Source organism: Scardinius erythrophthalmus (assembly GCF_964197995.2).
Source record: "Scardinius erythrophthalmus genome assembly, chromosome: 14".
NCBI classification, from domain to species: domain Eukaryota; kingdom Metazoa; phylum Chordata; class Actinopteri; order Cypriniformes; family Leuciscidae; genus Scardinius; species Scardinius erythrophthalmus.
Window position 1 is genome coordinate 7,244,865 of NC_138234.1, and position 23,307 is coordinate 7,268,171.

Below are 23,307 nucleotides of genomic sequence, written 5' to 3' on the forward strand. Positions count from 1 at the left end.
TCAAGATATGAGGATAAAATCTGGAAGACCTTTCATATCTTTTTTATACTTGTGTCACATGACAGAGTTAAGCAATATCACACGAGCAAGAGTGCTTTTTTCCAGAACATCAGCACGATTGCAAATGTGATACTGGTTTTTGCAACAGTTCAACAAACAAGAAGTTAACACTTACTGTTACATTTTGGACATAATATTGTGTTTCTGCTCTTTTTCACAACAAATATAATTTCAAACAGATCCACAAAAGAGAAGCCACTCGGATGAGTCAATGATTCAAAGACCCATTATTAAATACAGTCACTTGCATCGTTCCTGAAGTTAGTGAATGATGAATGATTCAGTGAGTCACTCATTCAGTCACCGTCTGCATTTGAAATTGCATACTTCCCTATATAGTAGGTGAAAAATAGAATGTGACAAAAGAAGTATGTCTGAATTCACAGTACTCATAAGATTAAGCAAAGTACCCAGATGACCTACTACAATGCGGTGGCGTTCAACTCGTAAATACGATCTATACGAGATGACTTGAACGCACCATTAGTGTTTTAGGAAGGCATGGCTGAGCCTTAACTTTTACAAAGAATATCTCTTTGGGTTTGACCCTTTGAGCTTTGTAACTCTGCAGATCTGCAGATTCATGCACAAACAGCTACATAACACACTAAAGAAAAGGGGAAACAAGAAATCACATCATATGACACCCATAAGCTAAAATCAGAATCAAATGTGATTTTTTTTTTTTTTTTTTTCACTTTGACATGCTTTATGAATAAATAACCCATTGATTTCCTTGGTGGAAGTGTGTTTAAAAAAAGACAAAGGAGGTAATAATTTCCAATTATTTTATTGGTAATTCTTATAGCAATCAGGTGATGATGAATTATCAATACATTTCAACTACTGACAGCATGTTTATTTGAACAGAATGAACTTATAAATGATTACAGAGAGATAGATGACGATGCATATAATGTTCATACCACAGACGAGTTTTTAAATACGAGTCCATTGTGGAAATTGTGTTGGTAAAGTCTCTTAAACAAGAATAATATTGATGTAAACTGCACATTGCGAACTCATTATCTTTGAGAAGTTAATCTCACATTGACAGTTAAGGTTTAGAGATTACAGGAAAAACAGATGTCACTCAGAAACTTCACTATTAAACAAAATAATACTTTTAATTACAAAATCAAACGCCACATAACAACAAATTACTGTATGTGTAAAATAAATTTCACACTCAGAACCATTTATTGATCGTATTAGAAGTTACTGCACTCTTGACATCAACCCCTCAGTTATGAGAGATAAACACAAAAGATGCAAATCAGATCATAATTCATACATCATACCACATTGATCAAAATCTGTGAAAAAGCTACAACAAACTAGAAAATAAAACAATATTTACATTTCTGTATTTTTTCCTTGTTATAGTATCATTTTAAACTGTGAATATATTTCATAATACCTTTAACTTATTTATAAATGATTTTATGTATAGGCCTACGTGTATTGTTGCTGATCAAAGATTATTGTCCCAACAAACACATATTCACTAACAGCCGCACCCAGTGCTGCCACTAGGGATAAGCCTCATGACAGTTTATTGCTTTGGGCCTCTTCACTTTTAATTAGACTGGAGGGGCTTTCAGTATCAGAAGGTGGCCCGCATTTTGCTCTGTCAGCGATGGCACCACCACCAGCTCCAAAAACAGCTCCAAAAACAGCTCCAACCACTCCAACAGCAGCTCCACCAACAACTGCTCCACCAGCAGCTCCAACAGCAGCTCCACCAAACACATAATACAGTTTGTTCCAAGATGCTTCTGATAAATAACTCTGTTCAGCATCACACTTTGCTCTGATTTTCTCCTCTGGCTCTATTCCGACTTCTTCTAATGTAATTTCTTCTGGCTCCTCCTCTTCTGGCTCCAGTATCTCCCACTTGTGTTTCTCCTCCTCATATTCTCTCATCACTCGCTCCTCTGTCTCTCGTCTGACTCTGTCTAACATCATTTGACGTTCTCTCACTCTCCTCTCCTCCTCTTCTCTCTTTTCCTTCTCTGCCCTCCTCTCTGTCTCCTGCATCATTTCTAGTGTGTAACGGGAGTTTGTGTTCTCAGTTACCAGTCTGTGGATCTTCTCCATGAGTTCAGTCACCTGCCGTCTGTTTGCTGGGTCTTTAACGTTAAACTCATGATATCTCTGACCACATCGGTTAATGAAACCAGATAATTGAGGATTTGCCCTGATCATTTCTCCTAGTGTCATGTCTCTCTGATCTGCATGAGTGAAGAGCACTAGAGTAAATCTCAGAGCGTCTACACCAAACTTCTGCTCAAACCAATCAATGAAATCCTTCTCATGTTCAGTGAAAGTGCTTAAAGGCAGAATCAGCAGGATGACATGAGCTCCTGGTGGACGTAGAGCTCTCTTCAGCTCCGAGTCTGAATCAAAGTCAGTGTGAGTGGAGAATCTGAAGTCTGGAGTATCGATCACTGTCACGCTTCTGTTATTAACTTCTCCAGTGTGTGTCTGACAGACTCTGGTCACTGATGAAGAGCTCTTTAGTGACTCAAACACTCGATCATTAAAGATGACGTTCCCTGTGGCGCTTTTCCCGGATCCGGTTTTGCCAATCAACAGCAGCCGACAATCTCCATCTTCATCTGCCATCAACTCTTGGTTCTGTAACCTCTAAAATACATAAAACCATGCAGCATACAGTCAATTAAAAGACTCTAAATTATTGTCTGCTACAATTAAAAAATAAGTATGGGGTGGAAGAGAGAGATGTTAAAATATTTACCTAATAAGCCATGCCAAGGTCTCTTTTTTCTTGTTTAAACAATTTTACCAATTTACGATTTACAATTTTAGTTCAATCTACGAAAAAAAAGAAAATAAAAAAAAGTTTAGATATACACAATACAAATCCGCATTAAATATGTACTGTATGTGCGTGTCTTCAGATTTATATTCCAAGTTCACAATTTCATAGCCTGTTTAGATCGTGTTTAGATTAGTCTTAGCTGTTTGGGGGAATTTTGTGACGAACATTGCTTTGAAAATATATAAATCTGAAGACACGCACATATATCGCTTTTCTTAGTATGACCAGATCAGACTAGCCGACAGCCGGCCATGAACGTGAGATGACGTTTCACGGTTAAATCAAATAACCAATCGGAGGAGAGACCTTCTAGCCAATCAGAGGCGAAAAAGGCGGTACCTTCCCCTACCATCTTGGGGAAAAAATATCGCAGTCCGGACCGTTTCCCGGATGACGTCTGCAGCGGTCGCCGTCAATACTGGACCAATTTGAATTCTCTTAGACACAAACACACACAAAAAAAACAAGGCTTAAAAACAATGAAGTTTCCTTTGCAACGCAAATGTGTGATTTAGGCTTAGAGAGATTGGCTATTGGTACAAGTTAGACTTTTACTTAATTTAATTTAGGGGGAGACCCAGTTCTATAGCATAGTGAATGTAATGATAAATAATGCTACAATTGCTGTGAATCGAAGCAACTTGTTGGCATCCGTCCTGCCAGTAATGTACATTAAAAATACAAGAAAATTGTTTATCGTGAATATAAGAAACAATCATGACTATATATCCTATGCAAACTTTGCAAAGAGTCCGCTATCAGAGAACATAGGCTACAAAATAACATGTAAAATAAATGGTTTACTTTTACTTTTATAAATTGAGCATGCATGATAATATTACAGATACATTTTCCAAAGTGGATTAAAAGTGGATTTGTGTTAGCCCCTTCTATGCAAGACTATGCAGCAGATTTATTTATTTTTTTAATTATCAATTTGTTTTGTTATATAGGCTATGTTAAGTTTACAGATACAGAAAAGTGCCTTAAAAGTGTGTTATGTCATCACTGCTCATTATCAGACGACAATGCAAGATTACTTGTCAAATAAATAAATGAACTTGAAATAATTTTAGTTCATGTGTAGAGATTGCAGTGATACATGACCAAATAAAAACGACTTTCAATAATGCTGAAAATAGGTTAAAGGGTCAGTTCACCAAAAGTTCTCAGTGCTGTGAGATTCACTGTTGAACAGAACTGATAACACACAGCTGTTTCAACATTAAATATCGTATATAAGGCAGGTTAGTCGTATGTACACGAACATGGCGATGTTTTGAACGCTTGGGGAGACAAAAACATTCCCTTAACCCTCTCCAAACCTGTAGGTTTATGTCTTACCGAGACCTCTAAAGTTGATTGCTTACATAGCTCGTGCTGTTGTAAATTTAACATACACATTTCCAGTGCAACATATATTTGTTAAACAAATACAGATTTATTAAACGTTTCACTTACTGAGAATCACACAAGACCGATGTGGTAAAAAGCCTTCCGTCATCAGTGAGCTTCAACAAAATGTCGGAAATACTTTCGCTTTAAACCGTCATGTGACCGATATAAGCTGAGACCTCAAGGGCTGCGTTCCCGGAGGTTTGAAGGCTACATAGCTTACGTCATCAAGTCAATAATAATAATAACAGTTAGATTGCAAAGTAGGCTAATAAAGAAATGACAGCATTTTACACCTCACGATGAATAACTCAATTTTATTACGGTTACTTTTCTTAAATGAGACCGACTCGATGACGTCGACCTCCGGGGGACCCCTCATAAGTGGGACATAGGCTAAAGTTGGTTTGAAGTTGGACGTTTAACATTTGTCAGAGATTAAGCCTCAAAACACTTAAATAGATCAATAGCGATACAGCATAAGAACAAAAATCAGGTTATATTCTAAATGTTTTAAAATGTAGAAGAGAACACACAATGTAGTTTAATCCGCTTTGCTGTAGCCTACAGAAACCTACAAATGTTGTAATGTAAAATAGCAGATAGGGATCGTCTACAAAGTGCAAAACAAAGAGGAAAAACGCTCAACTGTTCCATGCATATTCATTGAACTGACTTGAGCTGTATAATGACACTATTGCTTTGTCCAGAGCTGCTTACAGCTGAATTAAGCTTGGTAATTGATTCACTTTGCAGTATTCCGCAGTGGACTTAAAATCTGAACTGAACTGAGCAGGGCTGCGTTTCCCAAAAGCATCGTAAGCCTAAGAAGTTCGTAAAAACGATCGTACGACTGATCTTAATGGTCTGTTTCCCAAAAGCATCATAACTTAAGTAGCACTTGAAAATCTTCGTAGATCTACGAGTGCTCTGGAGTGATCGTACATCCCCAAGTGCATCGTAAGAAGACAGATTTATGAGGACACCTGCAGGACAACCGGCAGATTACACTTTTATCTAGATTTAACAGATTACACTGCAAAATGAGTACAAATGGTTTTGATTGTATTTTTTTATTGTACACTTTAGTTTATTGTACTTGTTTTTTGTTCAAATGAATGTATAAATTAAATAATAAAAAGGGAAGAAAAAAATACACATCTAAATTAAATGAATAAACAAAAAGAAAATAATAAAAGAACAAAGCAATGTGGGAAATATGCTTCAAAGACTGGGCAAAATATGGAAGAATAAAAAAAAATCTGTCAATGACTTGCTGACGTGCACGAAAACCAGCCATATATTGGGCATTTCTTGCAGACCACCTTCCCTGATCTTTGAACACCCCGGGTTGCAGTTAGTTTGCAATGTCCACCCAGATGTTTTGTTTTTCCTTATTTGTATGGTGTCCTTTAAATCTGTTAAAAATAACATCTTTGTTTCACTCTATCTCCTATAAAATTAGGCCTACATTAATTTCATCTATTTTGAAAGGTATCTTTTCTTGTTTTGTTTTTTTTGTTTTTGTGTTTTATACATTTTGTCAGTAGGCTATGTCCGCCTGAATGTAGACATTAGACTTGTCTTGATTGCTAATCCACAGATGACGATTATTAGGTTAAACCTAATAATTAAGGCTTAAACGTTCAGAATACGATTCCATAGGTTATATTTCAGCACTTCGCGGAAGGACAGCGACTCTTACGCCGGTTTCACACTGCACGCGATAGCAGAGCGTGAGCAGAGCATGAGCAGTGCGTGATGGGCCTTTCACACAGGACGCGGTATGCGCGGCGCTGCGCTATAAAATCCATTCATTTCAATGGCCTGCGCCGCGCAAGGACGTTTTGTTTTGCTGCGTCGACCAAAGCGCAAGCGCAGCGGTGCGCATCATTGGCGTGCTCACGCGCACGCCGCGGTCAAAGTTCAAAATAGTTCAACTTTTGCCGCTGCGCTCTGTGACGATTACCAGCGCGGCCAATAGAATCGGGGGATCCAAACAAGCACGGAAATCAAAATGGATGAACGGTTAGTAGTGTGTATATATATAATTTGTTTTTTAGTTTCAGGTTTAATGTTTGAATAAATGTTTTATTCTAAAAAAAGAGCTGACTTCATGATTCTTGTTTTGATTCAGATATTAAAGTATATAAAATCGCGTTGTATCTAGGGCAACGCTGAACCCAGCGGCAAGCGCCGCGCATACCGCGTCCTGTGTGAAAGGCCCATATGGTGAGCAGGAGCAGGACACGCGCGTTTTGCTTTCACACTGGCAGCGTTTATCACGCGCGGCTGAACCGCGGCTTGTGTACAGACTGAGTACTCTATAATGGATAAGTTGGCATTGCTTTATTTCGTTTTCAAATACATTTAAGAGAAAAGACTTGTCAAGAAGCTTATTTTATCAATCATTGCATTTATATAACTTTTGATTCGTCTTTGTTTTTATTGTTCGGGCAACAAGTTTTTTTTTGGACATTTGTTTTCTTTTTAAATTGCTGTTGGTCATTTGAGTGACTGTTTAAAACACAATAGATATCATCAATGCGCTTTTGGGGTAAAACTGCGGTGTATTTTGGCCTTGATCAATGCGTGTCACTTTAATTCAGCGTAAGCGGCACGTTAAAAATAGACTGGGCGCCGAAACTATCGCGGCACTGCTGTTCCTGCTCTGCTCCTGCTACGCGCTGCCGCGCCGCTTCTGCGTGCGATGTGAATGCACTCACTGAATAACATGGACGCCGAAAAAAATACGCGCTGCTCACACGCCGCTGACGCTTGCGGTGTGAAACCGGCGTGAAACCGGGGTTACAGTTTTTACAGGAGTTTTATCATATATTTTACAGATTTTTCTTGTATTTTTTTAGAATACAGAAAATAATAATCAACCTGTATCTGTGAAGAATAACCAAAAAATCTGTAAAAAACAAAACAAAAAAAACAATTGTGATTAATTAGTTCATTTTTGTAACCATGACAGTACTAATATATATTTCAGTCTTAAAGGGATAGTTTGCTAGCCTGACTACGTCAGACTTCTTACTTCCGCTCAATTTCATTTCGCTTCTGTAGTCAGTCTGATACAGCGTAATAGCTTTCTGTTTGCCTCTGGCCTGAAAACAGCCGGGCCAATCAACGAACAGAGGGCGGGCTGAGAGCCGTGACGTAGACGCTGATTGTACCGTGGATGCGTTGATTTTTACTTCACATAATCTGCAAAAGTCGTTCACAGCCATGTTCACTCCGGTATTTCGCTCGATGGTTTTGTTTTCGCATCATACATGTGTTTACAGTGGAAGTTAGATGCGGCTGAGCATGCGCATAACACACGCCATAACCAAACGTTATGTGATTGGCTTACGGGTAACCAATGATTTTAATCTTCAGACAAGCGCCCCCCGCGAGAGAGAAAACACTTCTCTATTATGTCATTCCAGACTCTGTCAACGAAGCAAAGCGAAGTAGCAGAGTTTGGTATTACCAGGCTAATAGTTTGCCCAGAAATAAAAAATTATATCATTCTTTATTTAGGCTACTGTTGATCTTGAGGCCACGACTACACAATGCATGGCCACAACATAACAACGTCGGCCCTTAAAAAATCTTGTGGCCACGACAAAACAAAGTGGAAAAAAAGCTCACTGGGTGGCATGACAAGTTTGTCCCCACACGATTTTGCATGACAATTCTAGTCAGAAAGGAAGCAGATGGAGGCTATTAAAACATCTTGCTTCTCCGTAGGACTGCTCGTTGTAGAGGGTGGCTGCTTGGCCTCAGAGCCCGGACCGGCTATGTGCCTAAAGTCCCCACTACTCCATTTAGGGATCTAGAGCTTGCATTTGCACCCTTCCCCTTGCTGAGGTGATAATGTGCGATCTTGGGATTCAAGTTAAGTTTCCTTTGTAACATTGGATTATTTTTCCTTAATTTTTTGCAATTTTGGTATATACGTTTTGCAGAGAAACTCGTCACCAGTCCCATTATTTGTGTGAATTCCTTATGCTCCATATGTCGTGACCCCTATAGCTCCATTCAGTCACTGTGGTTAGTCCCTCCCCCTTTTGGTGGAGTACTTCACAGGGACTTTTTCCTATGTTGTACTACCTAAGTCTATAGGATATTTTTCCACACTTTGCATCCCCTCTGGTGAGGAGTGGTCTTTGTAGCATCCCCACATTCATTGAACGGTAGAATGCTTTCCAATGCTACCAACCAGGTTGTTGCATGTATATTTTTATATTATTGGAAAAGTCCGGTGCAACCGGTAATCTCGTGATATAATAAGATGACAGTCCTGGGCATTGGAAGGTTGTGAGGGGGTGTATGGAAACCGCCTCTGAAGGGGGTTAAGTCACTATCTTGACTCCTCAGAACAGAACTATCTGAGCAATGCCCAGTTATACTACAGCAAAACCTATTTACCGGTATGGGGGTGGGGCCCGAGCATGCAAATTCTGCTTGCCAATTTCATTGCATTTCATTGGCCTTTTTTGAACAACTCAAATGTGATTGGTGCTCTCAAGGGCAACCCCAATCTGTCCTTTCCACACACGTCTCCATTCCCTCCTTTAGGGAACGAGGGTCATCATTATGTAACCGAGACATTATGTTTTCATGTATTTTCTTGCTCTGAAACTTGACTAATAATACAACTAGACCCAAGTTTTGGGTAAATGTGTGAAAAATAGTTTTAGTATGAGTTTAAGTGTGAAATGTATGAGTGCTTTCAATGTAAATTGGTTCCTTTGGTCAAGAATCATAAATATGAAAACACAAAATTAGCAAACTCAGAATTTAATACATGATGTTTTATTTACAAAGTTTGGGAGGAGCACAGTCTAACACAATTAACACAAGAGGAGGGCACTCAGTTAATCAATCAATTGCCAAAATAAGAGGTGTATATACAGCAGATTTACCTCCGTTCGTTGACTGTTTAACAGCATCCCTCCACTATCCCTTCTCCTCACTTCTAGTCCTAACCACTCTTACAATAACCGGGGGTAGTACTCTGGGTTCGGGCAAAATTCCGAGCTCAGATCCCTCCCCCTGGACAGCACGCCAAATAACCTTTACTCCAATTAATTACATGTAAGTGTGAACTCGTGAAATAAGCATTTGATGCCAGAGATGCTGAGACAGTCTCTAGCTTCCCCACAAACCTCTATAGGACAAGCATTTTGGAGAATATTTTCACTGACCAGAATATTACCTTACTGTATTATATTTTATCTGTGGGATACGAGTTTAACTTTTTTTCACATTTTTGTCTTACATCACTTTTCATATTTAGGCCACAACTTGAAAATGGAACAAATGCCAGAAAGTCTGAATTTGGTCTTAATTGGAAGAACGGGAGCTGGGAAAAGTTCATCAGGAAACACAATACTGGGACAACAAGCTTTCATTTCAAAGAAGAGCTCCAAACCTGTCACACAAGATGTTGCTGTTAAATCTGGAAAAGTTTGTAACATATCAGTTAATGTTTATGACACTCCAGGCTTATATGACACAGATATCAATGAAGAGAATATTCAACAGACACTTGAAAAGGTTCCTCAGACATGTGAATCTGGTCCCTGTGTGTTTCTGCTGGTCATCAAAGCTTACAAATTCACTGAAAAGGAGAAAGAAATTGTGGAGAAGATTGAGAAGCGCTTGTGAGAAAAGCACCTGAAGAAAACCTGGATTCTCTTCACCAAAGGAGACGAACTAGAGGATGAAAATATGACCATAAAAGAATTCCTAGATGACACTGAACCACTGAAGAAACTCGTTCAGAAATATGATCAGAGATGCCACGTGTTCAACAACAAGGCAAAAGAAGATACATGGGCAAGTTAGAAACCTGCTTATAAAATTACTTCAGCCATATTTTGACACATTGGGTGAGTATACCAATATTAAATATTCTAGACATTGTTTAATCACAAATCTTTGCAGTGTGAGTGTGTTAAAAGTTGGTATTAATGTTTGTTGTTGTTGTTATTGTTGTTTCTATATTATACAGAAGATGTACCAGAGATACTGAATTCACTGAAGAGAAAAATATCAAAAGACATTGAACCAGACACTCCTGCTGACCGTCTCTCATCCAGACGCATTGTTCTTCTGGGTAAAAGTGGTGTTGGGAAGAGTGCTACTGGAAACACAATACTGGGAGAGAAAAAGTTTAAATCTGCTATGAGAATGCATTCAGTAACCTGTGAATGTTTAGTGGAACATGCCACTGTTTCAGACAGATCTGTGTCTGTTGTTGATACTCCTGGATTCTTTGACACAAAGATGAATTTTGAGGAGATTGTTGAAGAGGTAGCAAAAAGTGTTTATATATCCAGTCCTGGACCGCACGCTTTTCTTATTGTTCTGCGTCTAAATGACAGATTCACTGAACAGGAGCAGCAGATTCCTCAGATCATTGAGCAGATGTTTGGTGAAGAAGTGCTAAAATACTCCATCATTCTCTTCACTAATGGAGATCATCTAGAAGAAGAGACAGTAGATGAGCTCATTAAGGAGAACTGTAAATTAAGAGATCTAGTTGATCAGTGTGGAGGCAGATATCACGTGTTCAACAATAGAGATCAGAATAACAGAGAGCAGGTGAACGATCTACTGCAGAAGATTGACACAATGATAGAGCAGAATGGAGGAGGACACTACAGTAATCAGATGTTTGAAGACGCTGAGAGAATCAAAACAAGAGGAAAAAGAGAAGAGAAAGAGAGATGAAGAGGACAGAAAACAAGATGAGATTGAGAAAGTGATAAATGAAACAAAGGAGAGAGTCAGAGCAGAGATTGAAGCTGAGAGAAACAGTGGATTTAAGAAGTTTTTTAATAATAATAAGCGCTATTTTTATTTGGCAGCTTTTGCTATTGGCATTGCTGTTGGTGGAGTTGCTGGTGGAGTTGTTGCTAAAACTGCTGTTGTTGCTGCTGTTGCTGGAGCTGTTGTTGGTGGAGCTGTTGGAGCTGTTGGAACTGCTGTTGTTGATGTTATGGTTGCAAAAAAATGATGCTGGAAACAATGGTTGATTTAACTATTCATCCATCCATCCATCCATCCATCCTTCAAACTGCTTATTCTCTGTAGTGTTGTGGCATTCTAAAGCCATCCGGGTCATAGACAGGGATGGATTGGCAGTCTAACTTGTAATGTGTAATGTGTGTGTATATATATATATATATATATATATATATATATATATATAGAGAGAGAGAGAGAGAGAGAGAGAGAGAGAGAGAGAGAGAGAGAGAGAGAGAGAGAGAGAGAGAGAGAGAGAGGAGAGAGATTTTTTTACATACTAATTGGATGTAAAAGTGTATAGCATCTGAATTGGGAAAACATTAATCATTTAGTCATTTGCATAACATGTACGAAAACAAATGAGTTTGTTTTCTCAATTTAGACTTCTAAACGGAAAAATTTAGAAACCGCTAATTTATCACATTCGATTCTTCTCATGAACATAAATAAAGAAATCTCGTGCGGTTGTAAAAAAAAAAAAAAAAAAGGCCAACTGTTTTTCTGTTTTCATCACACTTTGTTCTAATCAGCAAAATGGAAAAACAATAAAACCAAAATGGATAAACAGCTTGAATATTCGATCTCTACATGGCAATATTATCTTACAGCAGACTGGTAAAAATGGGTGTTGCATTTAAAGTACTGCACTTAATTGTATAAGTTCCTGTGTTTCCATTGTTTCAAGTCAAGTCAAGTCAAGTCAAGTCAAGTTTATTTATATAGCGCTTTTCACAACACAGGTTGTATCAAAGCAGCTTCACAGTAATAAATTAGAACAATACATCAATGTTTGTTTCTAGTGGAACGTCTACGTTCGGTAATGCTGATCAATAGTATCGTTGATTGATTAATTTAATTAAATATCCCCAAATATCCCCAACTGAGCAAGCCAAAGGCAACAGTGGCAAGGAACCGAAAAACTCCATCAGGTGACCTAATGGAGAAAAAAAAAAACCTTGGGAGAACCCGGGCTCAGTCGGGGGCCAGTTCTCCTCTGGCATTTATGAACTAGAGGTCGGATTTAACTGTAGGATTAAAAGTATTATATGAATGCCTGGCTGAAGAGATGCGTCTTTAATCTAGTTTTAAACTGGGAGAGCGAGTCTGAGCAACGAACAGTATCCGGAAGACTATTCCAGAGTTTTGGTGCTAAATGTGAAAATGCTCTCCCTCCTTTGGTGGACCTAGATATCCTAGGTATGACCAAAAGCCTCGAATTTAGTGACCTTAAAGAGCGCGATGGATTATAGGGCGATAGAAGATCGGTTAAATAGACTGGAGCTAAGCCGTTTAGGGCTTTATAAGTCAGTAGCAATACCTTGTAATTAATACGGGACTTTATAGGTAACCAATGTAGGGATGATAAAATCGGTGTTATATGATCATATTTTCTTGATCTAGTTAGAACTCTAGCGGCGGCATTTTGGACTAACTGTAGCTTGTTTATTAAGGATGCAGGACAACCGGCTAATAACGCATTACAGTAATCTAGTCTCGAGGTCATGAATGCATGAACTAACTTTTCTGCGTCAGAAACTGATAGCATATTACGTAGCTTAGCAATGTTTCTAAGGTGGAAAAAGGCTGTTCTTGTAACATATGAAATATGATTTTCAAAAGACAGGTTGCAGTCTAATATAACACCCAGGTCTTTTACTGTAGAGGATGAAGTAACAGGACATCCTACTATGTTAAAGTTGTATTGTGAGAGGTTTTGTGGGTGGTTTTTTGAACCGATAAGTAGTACCTCTGTCTTGTCTGGATTTAATAAAAGAAAATTATGCGTCATCCAATCTTTTATATCTTTAACACACTCTGTCAATTTGGATAATTTAGCGTTTTCATCTGGCCGTGATGAAATGTAGATTTGAGTGTCATCAGCATAACAATGGAAACTAATTCCATGTTTCCTTATAATATTTCCAAGTGATAGCATATATATTGAGAATAATAGAGGGCCTAACACAGATCCCTGCGGCACTCCATAGTTTACTGGAGTTATGATAGATTTTTCTCCATTTAAATAAACAAAATGGTAGCGGTCAGATAAATACGATCTAAACCAGCTTAATGCTTGTCCTTGAACACCAGTATAATTTTGTAGTCGATCTAAGAGTATTGTATGATCTATAGTATCGAACGCAGCACTAAGATCAAGTAAAACTAATATTGAGATACAGCCTTGGTCAGAAGCTAAAAGTAAATCATTTGTGATTTTAACGAGCGCAGTTTCAGTGCTATGATGCGGCCTGAACCCAGACTGAAACTTTTCATAGGTGTCATTTTCTTGCAAGAAAGAGCCCAGTTGGGCAGACACAACTTTTTCTAGTATTTTAGACATAAAAGGTAGATTTGAAATGGGTCTATAATTTACTAGATTATTCGGATCTAATTGTGGTTTCTTAATGAGAGGTTTTATAACTGCCAGTTTAAATGTTTTTGGAACATAACCTAAAGATAAAGACGAGTTAATAATATTGAGGAGAGGCTCTTCCACTACAGGTAACACTTCTTTCAATAGTTTAGTTGGTATGGGATCTAATAAACATGTTGTTGTTTTAGAGGAAATGATAAATTTATTTAACTCTTTTTGTTCTATAGTTGAAAAGCACTGTAATTGTTCTTGCGGCGTGATAATTGAGGCTGAATTATAAGGCGCGATTGAGGATTGAACGTTTACAATTGTGGTTCTGATGTTTTCTATTTTCTCAGTGAAGAACTTCATGAAATCATTACTACTAAACTGTAATGGAATACTTTGTTCAGGAGACATCTGTTTATTTGTTAGTCTCGCCACGGTGTTAAATAAGAACTTAGGATTGTTATGGTTGTTTTCTATTAGTTTGCGTAGATGCTCAGCCCTGGCCGCTTTTAGGGCCTTTTTATAACGTGACATACTGTCTTTCCATGCGATTCTAAAGACCTCTAAGTTGGTTTGTTTCCATTTACGCTCTAAATTACGGGTTTCTCTCTTTAGAACACGCGTAGTACTGTTGTACCATGGTGCTTTACTTTTCTCTCTGACCTTTTTTAATCTAATGGGCACAACAATATCCAATGATCCAGAGAGAATGGTGCTCATAGTGCTAGTTAATTCCTCAAGTTCATCTGTTTGTTTGGGTTCACTGAGCAGCTGAGACAGATCCGATAAGCTGTTTGAAAAATTATCTATGGTGGATGGAAGGATTGTTCTGCCTAATCGATAACGCGGCGCAGCATGACATATTACAGGAGTACGTAATATGCAAGTTACCATGTAATGGTCAGTGACATCGTCACTTTGTGGAATGATATCTATATCGGTTGGATCGGTTCCATGTGATATAATTAAATCGAGTGTATGATTAAATCGATGAGTCGGTCCGGTAATGTTTTGCTTGACCCCAAAGGAGTTTAATAAATCTGTAAACGCAGCCCCTAACGCATCATTTTGATTATCTACATGGATATTAAAGTCTCCAACAATTAATGCTTTATCGAAGTTAACTAATAGGTCTGAGAGAAAATCTGCAAACTCTTTTAGGAAATCAGCGTAAGGCCCAGGCGGTCTATATACGGTAGCCAAGGCTAGAGATAATAGGGATGTTTTTCGAACATCTAAGAGCGTAACATTTAGTACAAGTACTTCAAATGAAATAAACTTATAACCCGTTTTCTGAGTAACATTGAGAAAATCTCTATAGATTGTTGCAACACCGCCGCCACGACCATTCAGACGGGGCTCGTGCTTATAGGAGTATCCTGATGGAGTAGACTCATTTAAACCAAAATAATCATTTGGTTTAAGCCAGGTTTCAGTAAGGCAAAGTACATCGAAGCTATTATCTGTGACTATTTCATTTACAATAACTGCCTTAGGTGTGAGTGATCTAATGTTTAGAAGACCTAGCTTTAAAAATTGTTTTTGATTACCAATAGCAACATTTTCTGGTTTAATAACAATTAGATTTTTTCTAGATCCTGCAGTAGATTTATGATTTGATCTCACTAAACGAGGAATAGACACAGTTTCTATGCAATGTTCTACACTATTTATATCAGTTAAATTGGTGCAGCAGAGACTATGATTTGGACTTTTGTTTACTAGTCAAAAGAATTGAGAATTGAGAAATGAGAATTGTTTCTCATTTTTATTGTTTTTGATGCAATAAATTTAGCAAAAACTGTAATGCAAATAGGCTGAGGGTGGGTACAGATGGTGATGAATTAAAAATTTTACTGTAACTGTAATCATAGACGCGAGAGTATGACAGCGAGATGATGGACAGGATGATAGCAGAAGCAAAAGCGTAAGATAACTTTTGCTAATAAAAAAAAATTGTTTAATATAAGTTATAAGTTTGTCTTTGTTTGATTGTTGTTGTAGCATTTATAGTACTGCACTTAATTGCATAAGTTCCTGTGTTTTTGATGCAATAAATTTTCTTGACGTATTCACTGTTTCTCGTTTTTATTGTTTGATTATACAGCCTGGGCCAGTAGGCTACTCCCATTTGGCTCCCACCCAGTGATCCTGCCTTTACAGATTGATTGAATGGATATTTGCTTGATTTGTTTAGTTTATCTATAAGTCCTAATTTATTATGGGTGGCCAGTAATGCCACCAAATTAAAAGAAACGAAGACCGTAGTACGGAAGTCACCTGTGGGAGAAAAAAAAAACAATCCGTGGCGACGTTTTTGCAATCCGTCCGCTCAGTTTATAAATTGTAGGCTACTCATGAATTCTCAAACTGTTCCCTCGGTTTAACAAATCGTGCCCACGGGTTAATAAACCGTACCCACGAGTTTCTAATCCGCGCTCTCAGATTTGTAAACCGTGCCTTCAGTTTTTGCAATCTGTACCCACAAATTCATAAACCGTGCCCACGCTTTCGCAATCCGTTCCCACGGGTTTGTAATCTGTACTCACGGATTTGTGGCTCGCCCTCATTTTAGAAGAACACCAGGAGACAGTTGTTAACTAATCATATTTTATAATGTTTTATTAAATATGAAGTGGAACACATCAAATTGTCTTGCGTCTGCATGTTTAAAGTGATTCTCAATTGTAGCGGGCCCCACAGGTGACTTCCCGGGCTCCGTAGTACGGCAACTAAGTTAATATTTCATATTTATATGATATAATTATGTAAGCAGCTAATTGTGAGCCTAAATGAGTGAATTAGCTGGCTGACTAATTGTTGCCAACTACTGGCGCTCTTTCATATTGAAAGAATTGTTACATGTTGCCACTTAATATTGCATTTAGTCTCTTAGTATGCAAATGAAATCAATATTATAGTGTATATACTAGGGCTGTCAAAGTTAGCGCGTTAATAACGCGTTAACGCAAAATCATATTAACGGCACTAATTTTTTTAACGCGCGATTAACGCAGCGCGTATTTTCTGTTTGACCCGTGACCCAACCCCTAGTTGGAGAAATGAAGATACACAGTGTTGCTAACTTAGCGACATTGCAGACCCCTTTAGCGATTTTTTTCCCTTCAACAAAGCGCCCAAACCTTATTTCGTTTCTGAGAATCTCCCGGTACCGCCGGTACTGCTCTCCCAGCACGCGCGCGCGCCTCTCTCTCTCGCGCGCTCTCTCTCTCTCTCTCTCTCTCCCTCTCTCTCTCTCTCTCTCTCTCTCTCTCTCTCTCTCTCTCTCTGCGTCTCGCGCGGAGGAGCAGCTCTTTAATTCACAGATATTATGTTGCTTCTCTAATTTTACAAGTATAGCCGAAATCAGAGCACAGATATTGTCTTTATCTTATGTGTATTTGATTTCACCAGACGACGGCTCGATTATCAGAATTTTTGTGCAGATTAACTTAACATCTTAGAAGGGAGAGCTGGTTATGTCTTAATGGGTCGCGTTTCAGTCACCTTTTCAAATCCATTCCGTTGACAACAGAAACAGTAAAATATACCAATGAAAACATTTTTATTGAGAATTTAGCTTCATCAAAATGGGCACAGAGAGAGACAAACTAATATGTAGCCTACATTTAGCATTTTCAGAAGAGCTGCCCTGTCATGCAAAAATCTAAACATGTTTGTGTTAGTAAATTGCTCAGGGCAAAGAAAGAGAAGTAATGGTAACCTGGCATTTTTTTTTTGTTCTTTCTACATGTCTAATAGAAATGAACAAGTTCTTTGAAAAACATCTATGACCTTTGAAACATGTCTCCTCCTTATGCTCTATATTGACTATGGTTTCAATAATAAACATACATTTGCATAAAGCATCTATTTATCCATGCCCACGTTGATTAGAGTATTACAAACTTATTACAAAGTATTAATTTAAGGTACATTTAGAACAAATAAAAAACGTGCGATTAAATGCGATTAATCGCGAGTTAACTCATGACAATCATGCGATTAATCGCGATTAAAAATTGTAATCGATTGACAGCCCTAGTATATACATCTAAATGCCACGTCAGATGCAGCTTCTGTGCCACCTATCCTGCAAAGCTGGGTGTCAGTTGATTCAGAGTTCATCAGACAGCCTATAGTCTCTTACTGCAATTTATGTTTATTAAATATGACACAAGTGATGATGACTGATATATTTAAAGGTTTTCAAAAAACAATTCGACATTTACTCACAGCATTTTTCTTACAAAACCCAAATTTTTCACAAAATGTTTATTACAGCATACAACATATAAGGGTGCTAATATGTGATATACAACACACGCCTTAAGAAAAGTTTATTTTCATCACACTAGCCCATTTCACAGTATACTGTAATTACATACCCAAATCTGCAATGAGTAATGAAAATCGCCCAACAAAAAAAAAAAAAAAAAAAAAAAAAGTAATGAAAATCGCCCAACTAGAGGTCCGGCAGCAAGCATGCGTTTGAAAATCTCACTGCACGCAATTGGATAAGATTACGACCAATCACTGTCGTGATTGCGCTGTCACTAGCATAGACATGTATAGAAAGGCTAGATGGCTCAAGGCGGAGTCAGCTGTGTCGTCACTTGGCGGCCATCTTAGGTCAGGAGACTGCGCTGCTGCTCCCTGCTGCTGTGGACGGAAGGTGAGTGACATACGCCAACTAAAATGCTCGTAACTTGCTGAATTCTTGACGGATTTACAAACGGTTTGGTTTATTACAAACCTTATTAACGTGGCTATGATTTGTGCCGATGTTTAAATTGTAAATTTAAACATCTGATGCCGATGTTTAAATTGTAGCTTCACGTTTTGAGAAACGCTTAAAGGTCCCATGACATGAAATTTTCACTTTCTGAGGTTTTTTAACATTAATATGAGTTCCCCTAGCCTGTATATGGTCCCCAAGTTTCTAGAAATTTCAATCGGTGTAAATCAAGCTTTTGTTATCTTTCTCTGCCTTTGAGAAAATGGAAGCTCAATCGCGCTGATCTTGAATCTCCTCCTTGTGACGTCATATGGAGGAATGTTACCTCCCCTGCTTTGCCCGCCCAGAGAATATTTTCCGCCCATGAGAAAATGAGCTAGGAAGTAGGAACGCGCGCGCGCGATTTTAGTTTGTCCACGAGAGATATCATGGCTTTTGAGCGAGCGAAGCATAACACTTGCTCAATAATTGGATGTACAAATGAACACCGAAGGGTTAATACAGAGCTGGGCTTGCTGAACGTCTGAAACTAAAATCTGGATCACTCTCTTTGGCTCAGCTACACACCTCGGAACAGTAAGTCAACTAATGATATATAAGTGTGTTGCTTTACTGTTTATGGTTGCCTAGACTGTTACACGTAGAATGTGGCTGTCACATTAGCTATGCAGCCATGCAGTTTATGTGTGTGAATACACACACTGTAACGCGAGTGTTGTACACTTCTTTGTTATTTGGATAACCGTTTTCCTGTTGGTTATACGGCGCGCGCGATATCCGCATTTCAAGATCGCAGAGCTTGATGATGTAATTGTAATAAGATAAATTACAGATGTTACAGATCTCTCATGAAAAGGCAACAGTAGGTTAGCGTTAGCTACATGATAATAACTGTAAACCATCCGAATAAAGTACCGTATCCAGACATAATATTTTAAACTAACCATTCGGAAATGTCCTGCTGGAACCGCTGAGTTGTTGCTTCTCCATCCGGATCAGATTCTGGGTCAAACTGAAATGCTTGAACGTGTCTTCGTGCCATTGCTATATCCAACGTTAACATGCACGGACCGGTACCGTTGCGCAAGATGGTCAAGGCCACACCCACCCTCCACCTTGCGCCGCCTTTCTCCTCCTCATTAACATTTAAAGCTACAGACACCGAAACGGCCTGTCTGAAGGAAGCTCATTCTGGGACTGGCTTGTAGTGGCTATAATTCTGCACCGAGGCTGAATTTTTGAAAAGAGATTTCAGATACAGTACTAGGGACCACTAAGGCCTATATTAAAGCCTACAAAAAATAGCATGTCATGGGACCTTTAAAGGTCCCATGACATTAAATTTTCACTTTCTGAGGTTTTTTAACATTAATATGAGTTCCCCTAGCCTGTATATGGTCCCCAAGTTTCTAGAAATTTTAATCGGTGTAAATCGAGCTTTTGCTATCTTTCTCTGCCTTTGAGAAAATGGACGCTCAACCGCGCTGATCTTGAATCTCCTCCTTATGACGTTATGAGGAATGTTACCTCCCCTGTCTCTGCTTTGCCCGCCCAGAGAATATTTTCCGCCCATGAGAAAATGAGCTAGGAAGTAGGAACGCGCGCGCGCGATTTTAGTTTGTCCACGAGAGATATAATGGCTTTTGAGCGAGCGAAGCACAATAATTGCTCAATAATTGGATGTACAAATGAACACCGAGGGGTTAATACAGAGCTGGGCTTGCTGAATGTCTGAAACTAAAGTCTGGATCAGTACCAACTCTCTTTGGCTCAGCTAACGTTACACAACTCGGACAAGTAAGTCAACTAATGATACAAGTTGTTGCTTTACTGTTTATGGTTACCTAGCTTGTTACACGTAGAATGTGGCTGTAACATTAGCTATGCAGTTACTTGCGCTAATGTAAAGGTAGACAGCATCAAGTATGTGTGTGAATACACACACTGTAACGCGAGTGTTGTACACTTCTTTGTTATTTGGATAGCGTTTTCCTGTTGGTTATACGGCGTGCGCGATATCCGCATTTGAAGATCGCAGAGCTTGATGTAATTGTAATAAGATAAATTACAGACGTTACAGATCTCTCATGAAAAGGCAACAGTAGGTTAGCGTTAGCTACATGACAATAACTAAACCATCCGAATAAAGTACCGTATCCAGACATAATATTTTAAACTAACCATTCGGAAACGTCCTGCTGGAGCTGCTCAGTTGTAACTTCTTCATCCGTTGCTTCTCCATCTGGATCAGATTCTGGGTCAAACTGAAATGCTTGAACGACTGCGTGTCTCCGTGCCATTGCAATATATCCAATGTAAACATGCATGGTCTACCGTTGCCGCAGATGGTCAAGGCCACACCCACCCTCCACCTTACGCCGCCTTTCTCCTCCTCATTAACATTTAAAGCTACAGACACCGAAACGGCCCGTCTGAAGGAAGCTCATTCTGGGACTGGCTTATAGTGGCTATAATTCTGCACTGAGACTGAATTTTTGAAAAGAGATTTCAGATACAGTACTAGGGACCACTAAGGCCTATATTAAAGCCTACAAAAAGTAGCATGTCATGGGACCTTTAACATTGCAGCGTAGCTGTGTGTTTCATGGCTGCCCTCTACTCTAAAGTGATACCACAGTCGACATTTTCAATTATTAACAGGTTTCCTGAGACCAACAACGTTTCTTGACAACCTAATCTTTTGTCTAAATGTCATTTTGTGGATGTGGTTGTATTTATTTGCTGGCTAGCAGTGAAGAGGTCGTAAGTGAGTCACCAAGCAATTGTAAATTGGTGGGAGAGGCAGGGTTAGTCTTTCGTTTCAACATAGCTTTGAGTTACACATGATTTCCAAGTGGTTTGGTTTCTTAAAAACATCTTTACATTTGGATTACTTTGTTGGTTTTTTGTTTACAGAACTTCTGATTACGCTTGTGGAAAATGCCTGATTTTTGTGCCGCCTACGGCTGCACCAACGCACGGAGCCTCCAAACCAGAATGCGTGGGATCACCTTTCACAGGTAAGAAAAGAAAATATTATGACTATTATTAGGATACTTCGTAATACAAGTTCTGCTAGGAATAGTGTAACTGAGACAACATTACAAGATTGGCTACATATATTTGCATACATGCAGTACATAGAATCAAAATGATAATATATTTTATACTGTATTTTAGTCCATACCCTCAATGTTGAAGGAAATAAAGGTGCAAGGTTAACAATCATTTATATCTGACTACTATTTCTCCCATTTGTAAGGTTTCCCAAATGCAGCGAGCGCCGGAGACAGTGGGAGCGTGCCCTGAGAAGGGAAGGTTTTGTGGCTAATGACAGAACACTGCTCTGCAGTGAACACTTCAGAAATGAAGATTTCGACAGGACAGGGCAGACTATCAGAATCAAAGCTGGAGCTGTTCCATCTGTCTTCAACTTCCCTGCTCATCTTCAGAGGGTACGTGTATAATTGGCCAACTAGAATACAAGGTGTTAAAGATGGATGCATCGATATTTAAATGTGATTTAATGTCACACTTTCTGCAAGTTTAGCAATACATAAAGTGTATTACAGATCAATTGAATATATAACTATTTTTTCAGCCGGTAGCACCAAGAAGCACAAACGCTTCAAGAAAAGCAGGAGAAAACCAGCCCATGGACCCCGAGCAGGATCAACCTCCGCCTGATGTTGTGAGTATTTGTACACATGAGGAATGTCACTAACAAATACACTAACCCTAATTAACTTCATTATATATTTATTTATTATTTATTGTTTTTTTTGTTTGTTTGTTTTTTTTCAAAGCCACAGCCATCCACTAGAAAGAGGCAAAGGAGTCGGAAGAGGAAGGCCCCTGACCACCAATATGCAATGCATTCCTCTCCAAAGGCTCTTAAGGCCAAACTTGATGCAGCCATGGCCACAGTGCGTAAACTGTGGCGGGACAAGAGCAATGCCTTGGCAAGGGTAAGGAGGGCCAAGAAGAACATGAAGGCTCTTCTGGAGGAGCTGAAAGCTAAGAACCTCATCAATGAAGAGCTGAATGACAAGCTGGAATGCTACTCAGGTAAAATAAATAATGACTTTAAATGTTTTGTCTTATGTTCTTTGTTAGACATAAAAATTACTATCAAAGGAGACTTACTAAATCACTTTTTCTAATTACATTTCAGATCTTCCGGTTCACCTCCTGTCAAGACAGGGTGCAGAGTACACCCAGGCCCAGAGAGACTTTGCGCTCACTCTCCACCTGCATGGTCCTAAGGCGTATCACTACCTGAGAGACGACCTGAAAATTCACCTTCCACATCCCAGTTCCTTGCAAAGGTATTCTTCGTCTCTAATTTCAACTACAGTAACAACTTCAGCTACAGACTGTAGTGTCATGAATAGTTAAACTTACAAGCATATGCTCTTATAGCTTTCACATATACAGTCTCTGGAGTTGTCAGAAAAACTATTTAGAGTATTTAGAATGTCTGTGTGTTTGCATAAATATTGTTCTGAAGGTGGCTGGAATAACAACCCTAACGCCAGCCAGTTCAAGTACATTTTCCGGAAGCTGATGGCCAGGTGTGGGGTTGTTAAACCGAGCAGCAAAGGCAATGTGACAGCACAGGATGACACAGAGTCCCTACCAGCTGATCAGTCTGCTGTTCAGTCCTACCGCATAGACGCATCTACCAACCTGTCGGCTGTAGACATGTCCTCTGCAGAAGGAGAAGATCTCCCTTCCCCGTTTGCAGACATTCCTGCCCTTGTACAAGATCACAGCTATCTTCCCAAGAAGTTTGATGGTCTTGTGGAAAATGTGCTTGTGTACATTTCAGGTAGAGTTAGCCTATAACTAATTAATTTCCCCATGCTTATTAATTAA

The 23,307-nt window shown here is 38.9% G+C and overlaps 3 protein-coding genes across 8 annotated transcripts; 2 read left to right on the top strand and 1 right to left on the bottom strand.

Annotated features, from left to right (window-relative positions):
- Positions 1–761: 761 nt before the first annotated feature.
- Positions 762–4,608, bottom strand: LOC308702020 (GTPase IMAP family member 7-like). Of its 6 annotated transcripts, none has more exons than XM_081384580.1 (4): positions 4,367–4,608; positions 3,255–3,342; positions 2,822–2,898; positions 762–2,709 (listed from the first exon to the last, which is right to left on the bottom strand). In XM_081384580.1, exon 4 carries the CDS (start codon positions 2,686–2,688, stop codon positions 1,606–1,608), a length of 1,083 nt encoding a protein of 360 aa, XP_081240706.1. In that variant the 5' UTR covers positions 2,689–2,709; positions 2,822–2,898; positions 3,255–3,342; positions 4,367–4,608; the 3' UTR covers positions 762–1,605. The 6 variants fall into 6 exon arrangements, with proteins under 6 accessions (XP_081240706.1, XP_081240708.1, XP_081240707.1 ...); XM_081384582.1 differs by having other exon boundaries at positions 3,245–3,342; positions 4,367–4,456; XM_081384581.1 differs by having other exon boundaries at positions 3,212–3,342; positions 4,367–4,443.
- Positions 4,609–10,027: 5,419 nt separating this feature from the next.
- LOC308702118 (GTPase IMAP family member 9-like) lies at positions 10,028–11,032 on the top strand (the record flags this gene model as incomplete). The annotated part of the gene is made up of 2 exons (XM_081384779.1): positions 10,028–10,139; positions 10,311–11,032. 2 exons carry the CDS (start codon positions 10,028–10,030, stop codon positions 11,030–11,032), a joined length of 834 nt encoding a protein of 277 aa, XP_081240905.1.
- A 10,337-nt stretch (positions 11,033–21,369) lies between these two features.
- Positions 21,370–22,988, top strand: LOC308702119 (THAP domain-containing protein 6-like; the record flags this gene model as incomplete). The annotated part of the gene is made up of 6 exons (XM_081384780.1): positions 21,370–21,449; positions 21,692–21,884; positions 22,031–22,120; positions 22,236–22,497; positions 22,604–22,757; positions 22,940–22,988. 6 exons carry the CDS (start codon positions 21,370–21,372, stop codon positions 22,950–22,952), a joined length of 792 nt encoding a protein of 263 aa, XP_081240906.1. The 3' UTR covers positions 22,953–22,988.
- Positions 22,989–23,307: the final 319 nt, after the last annotated feature.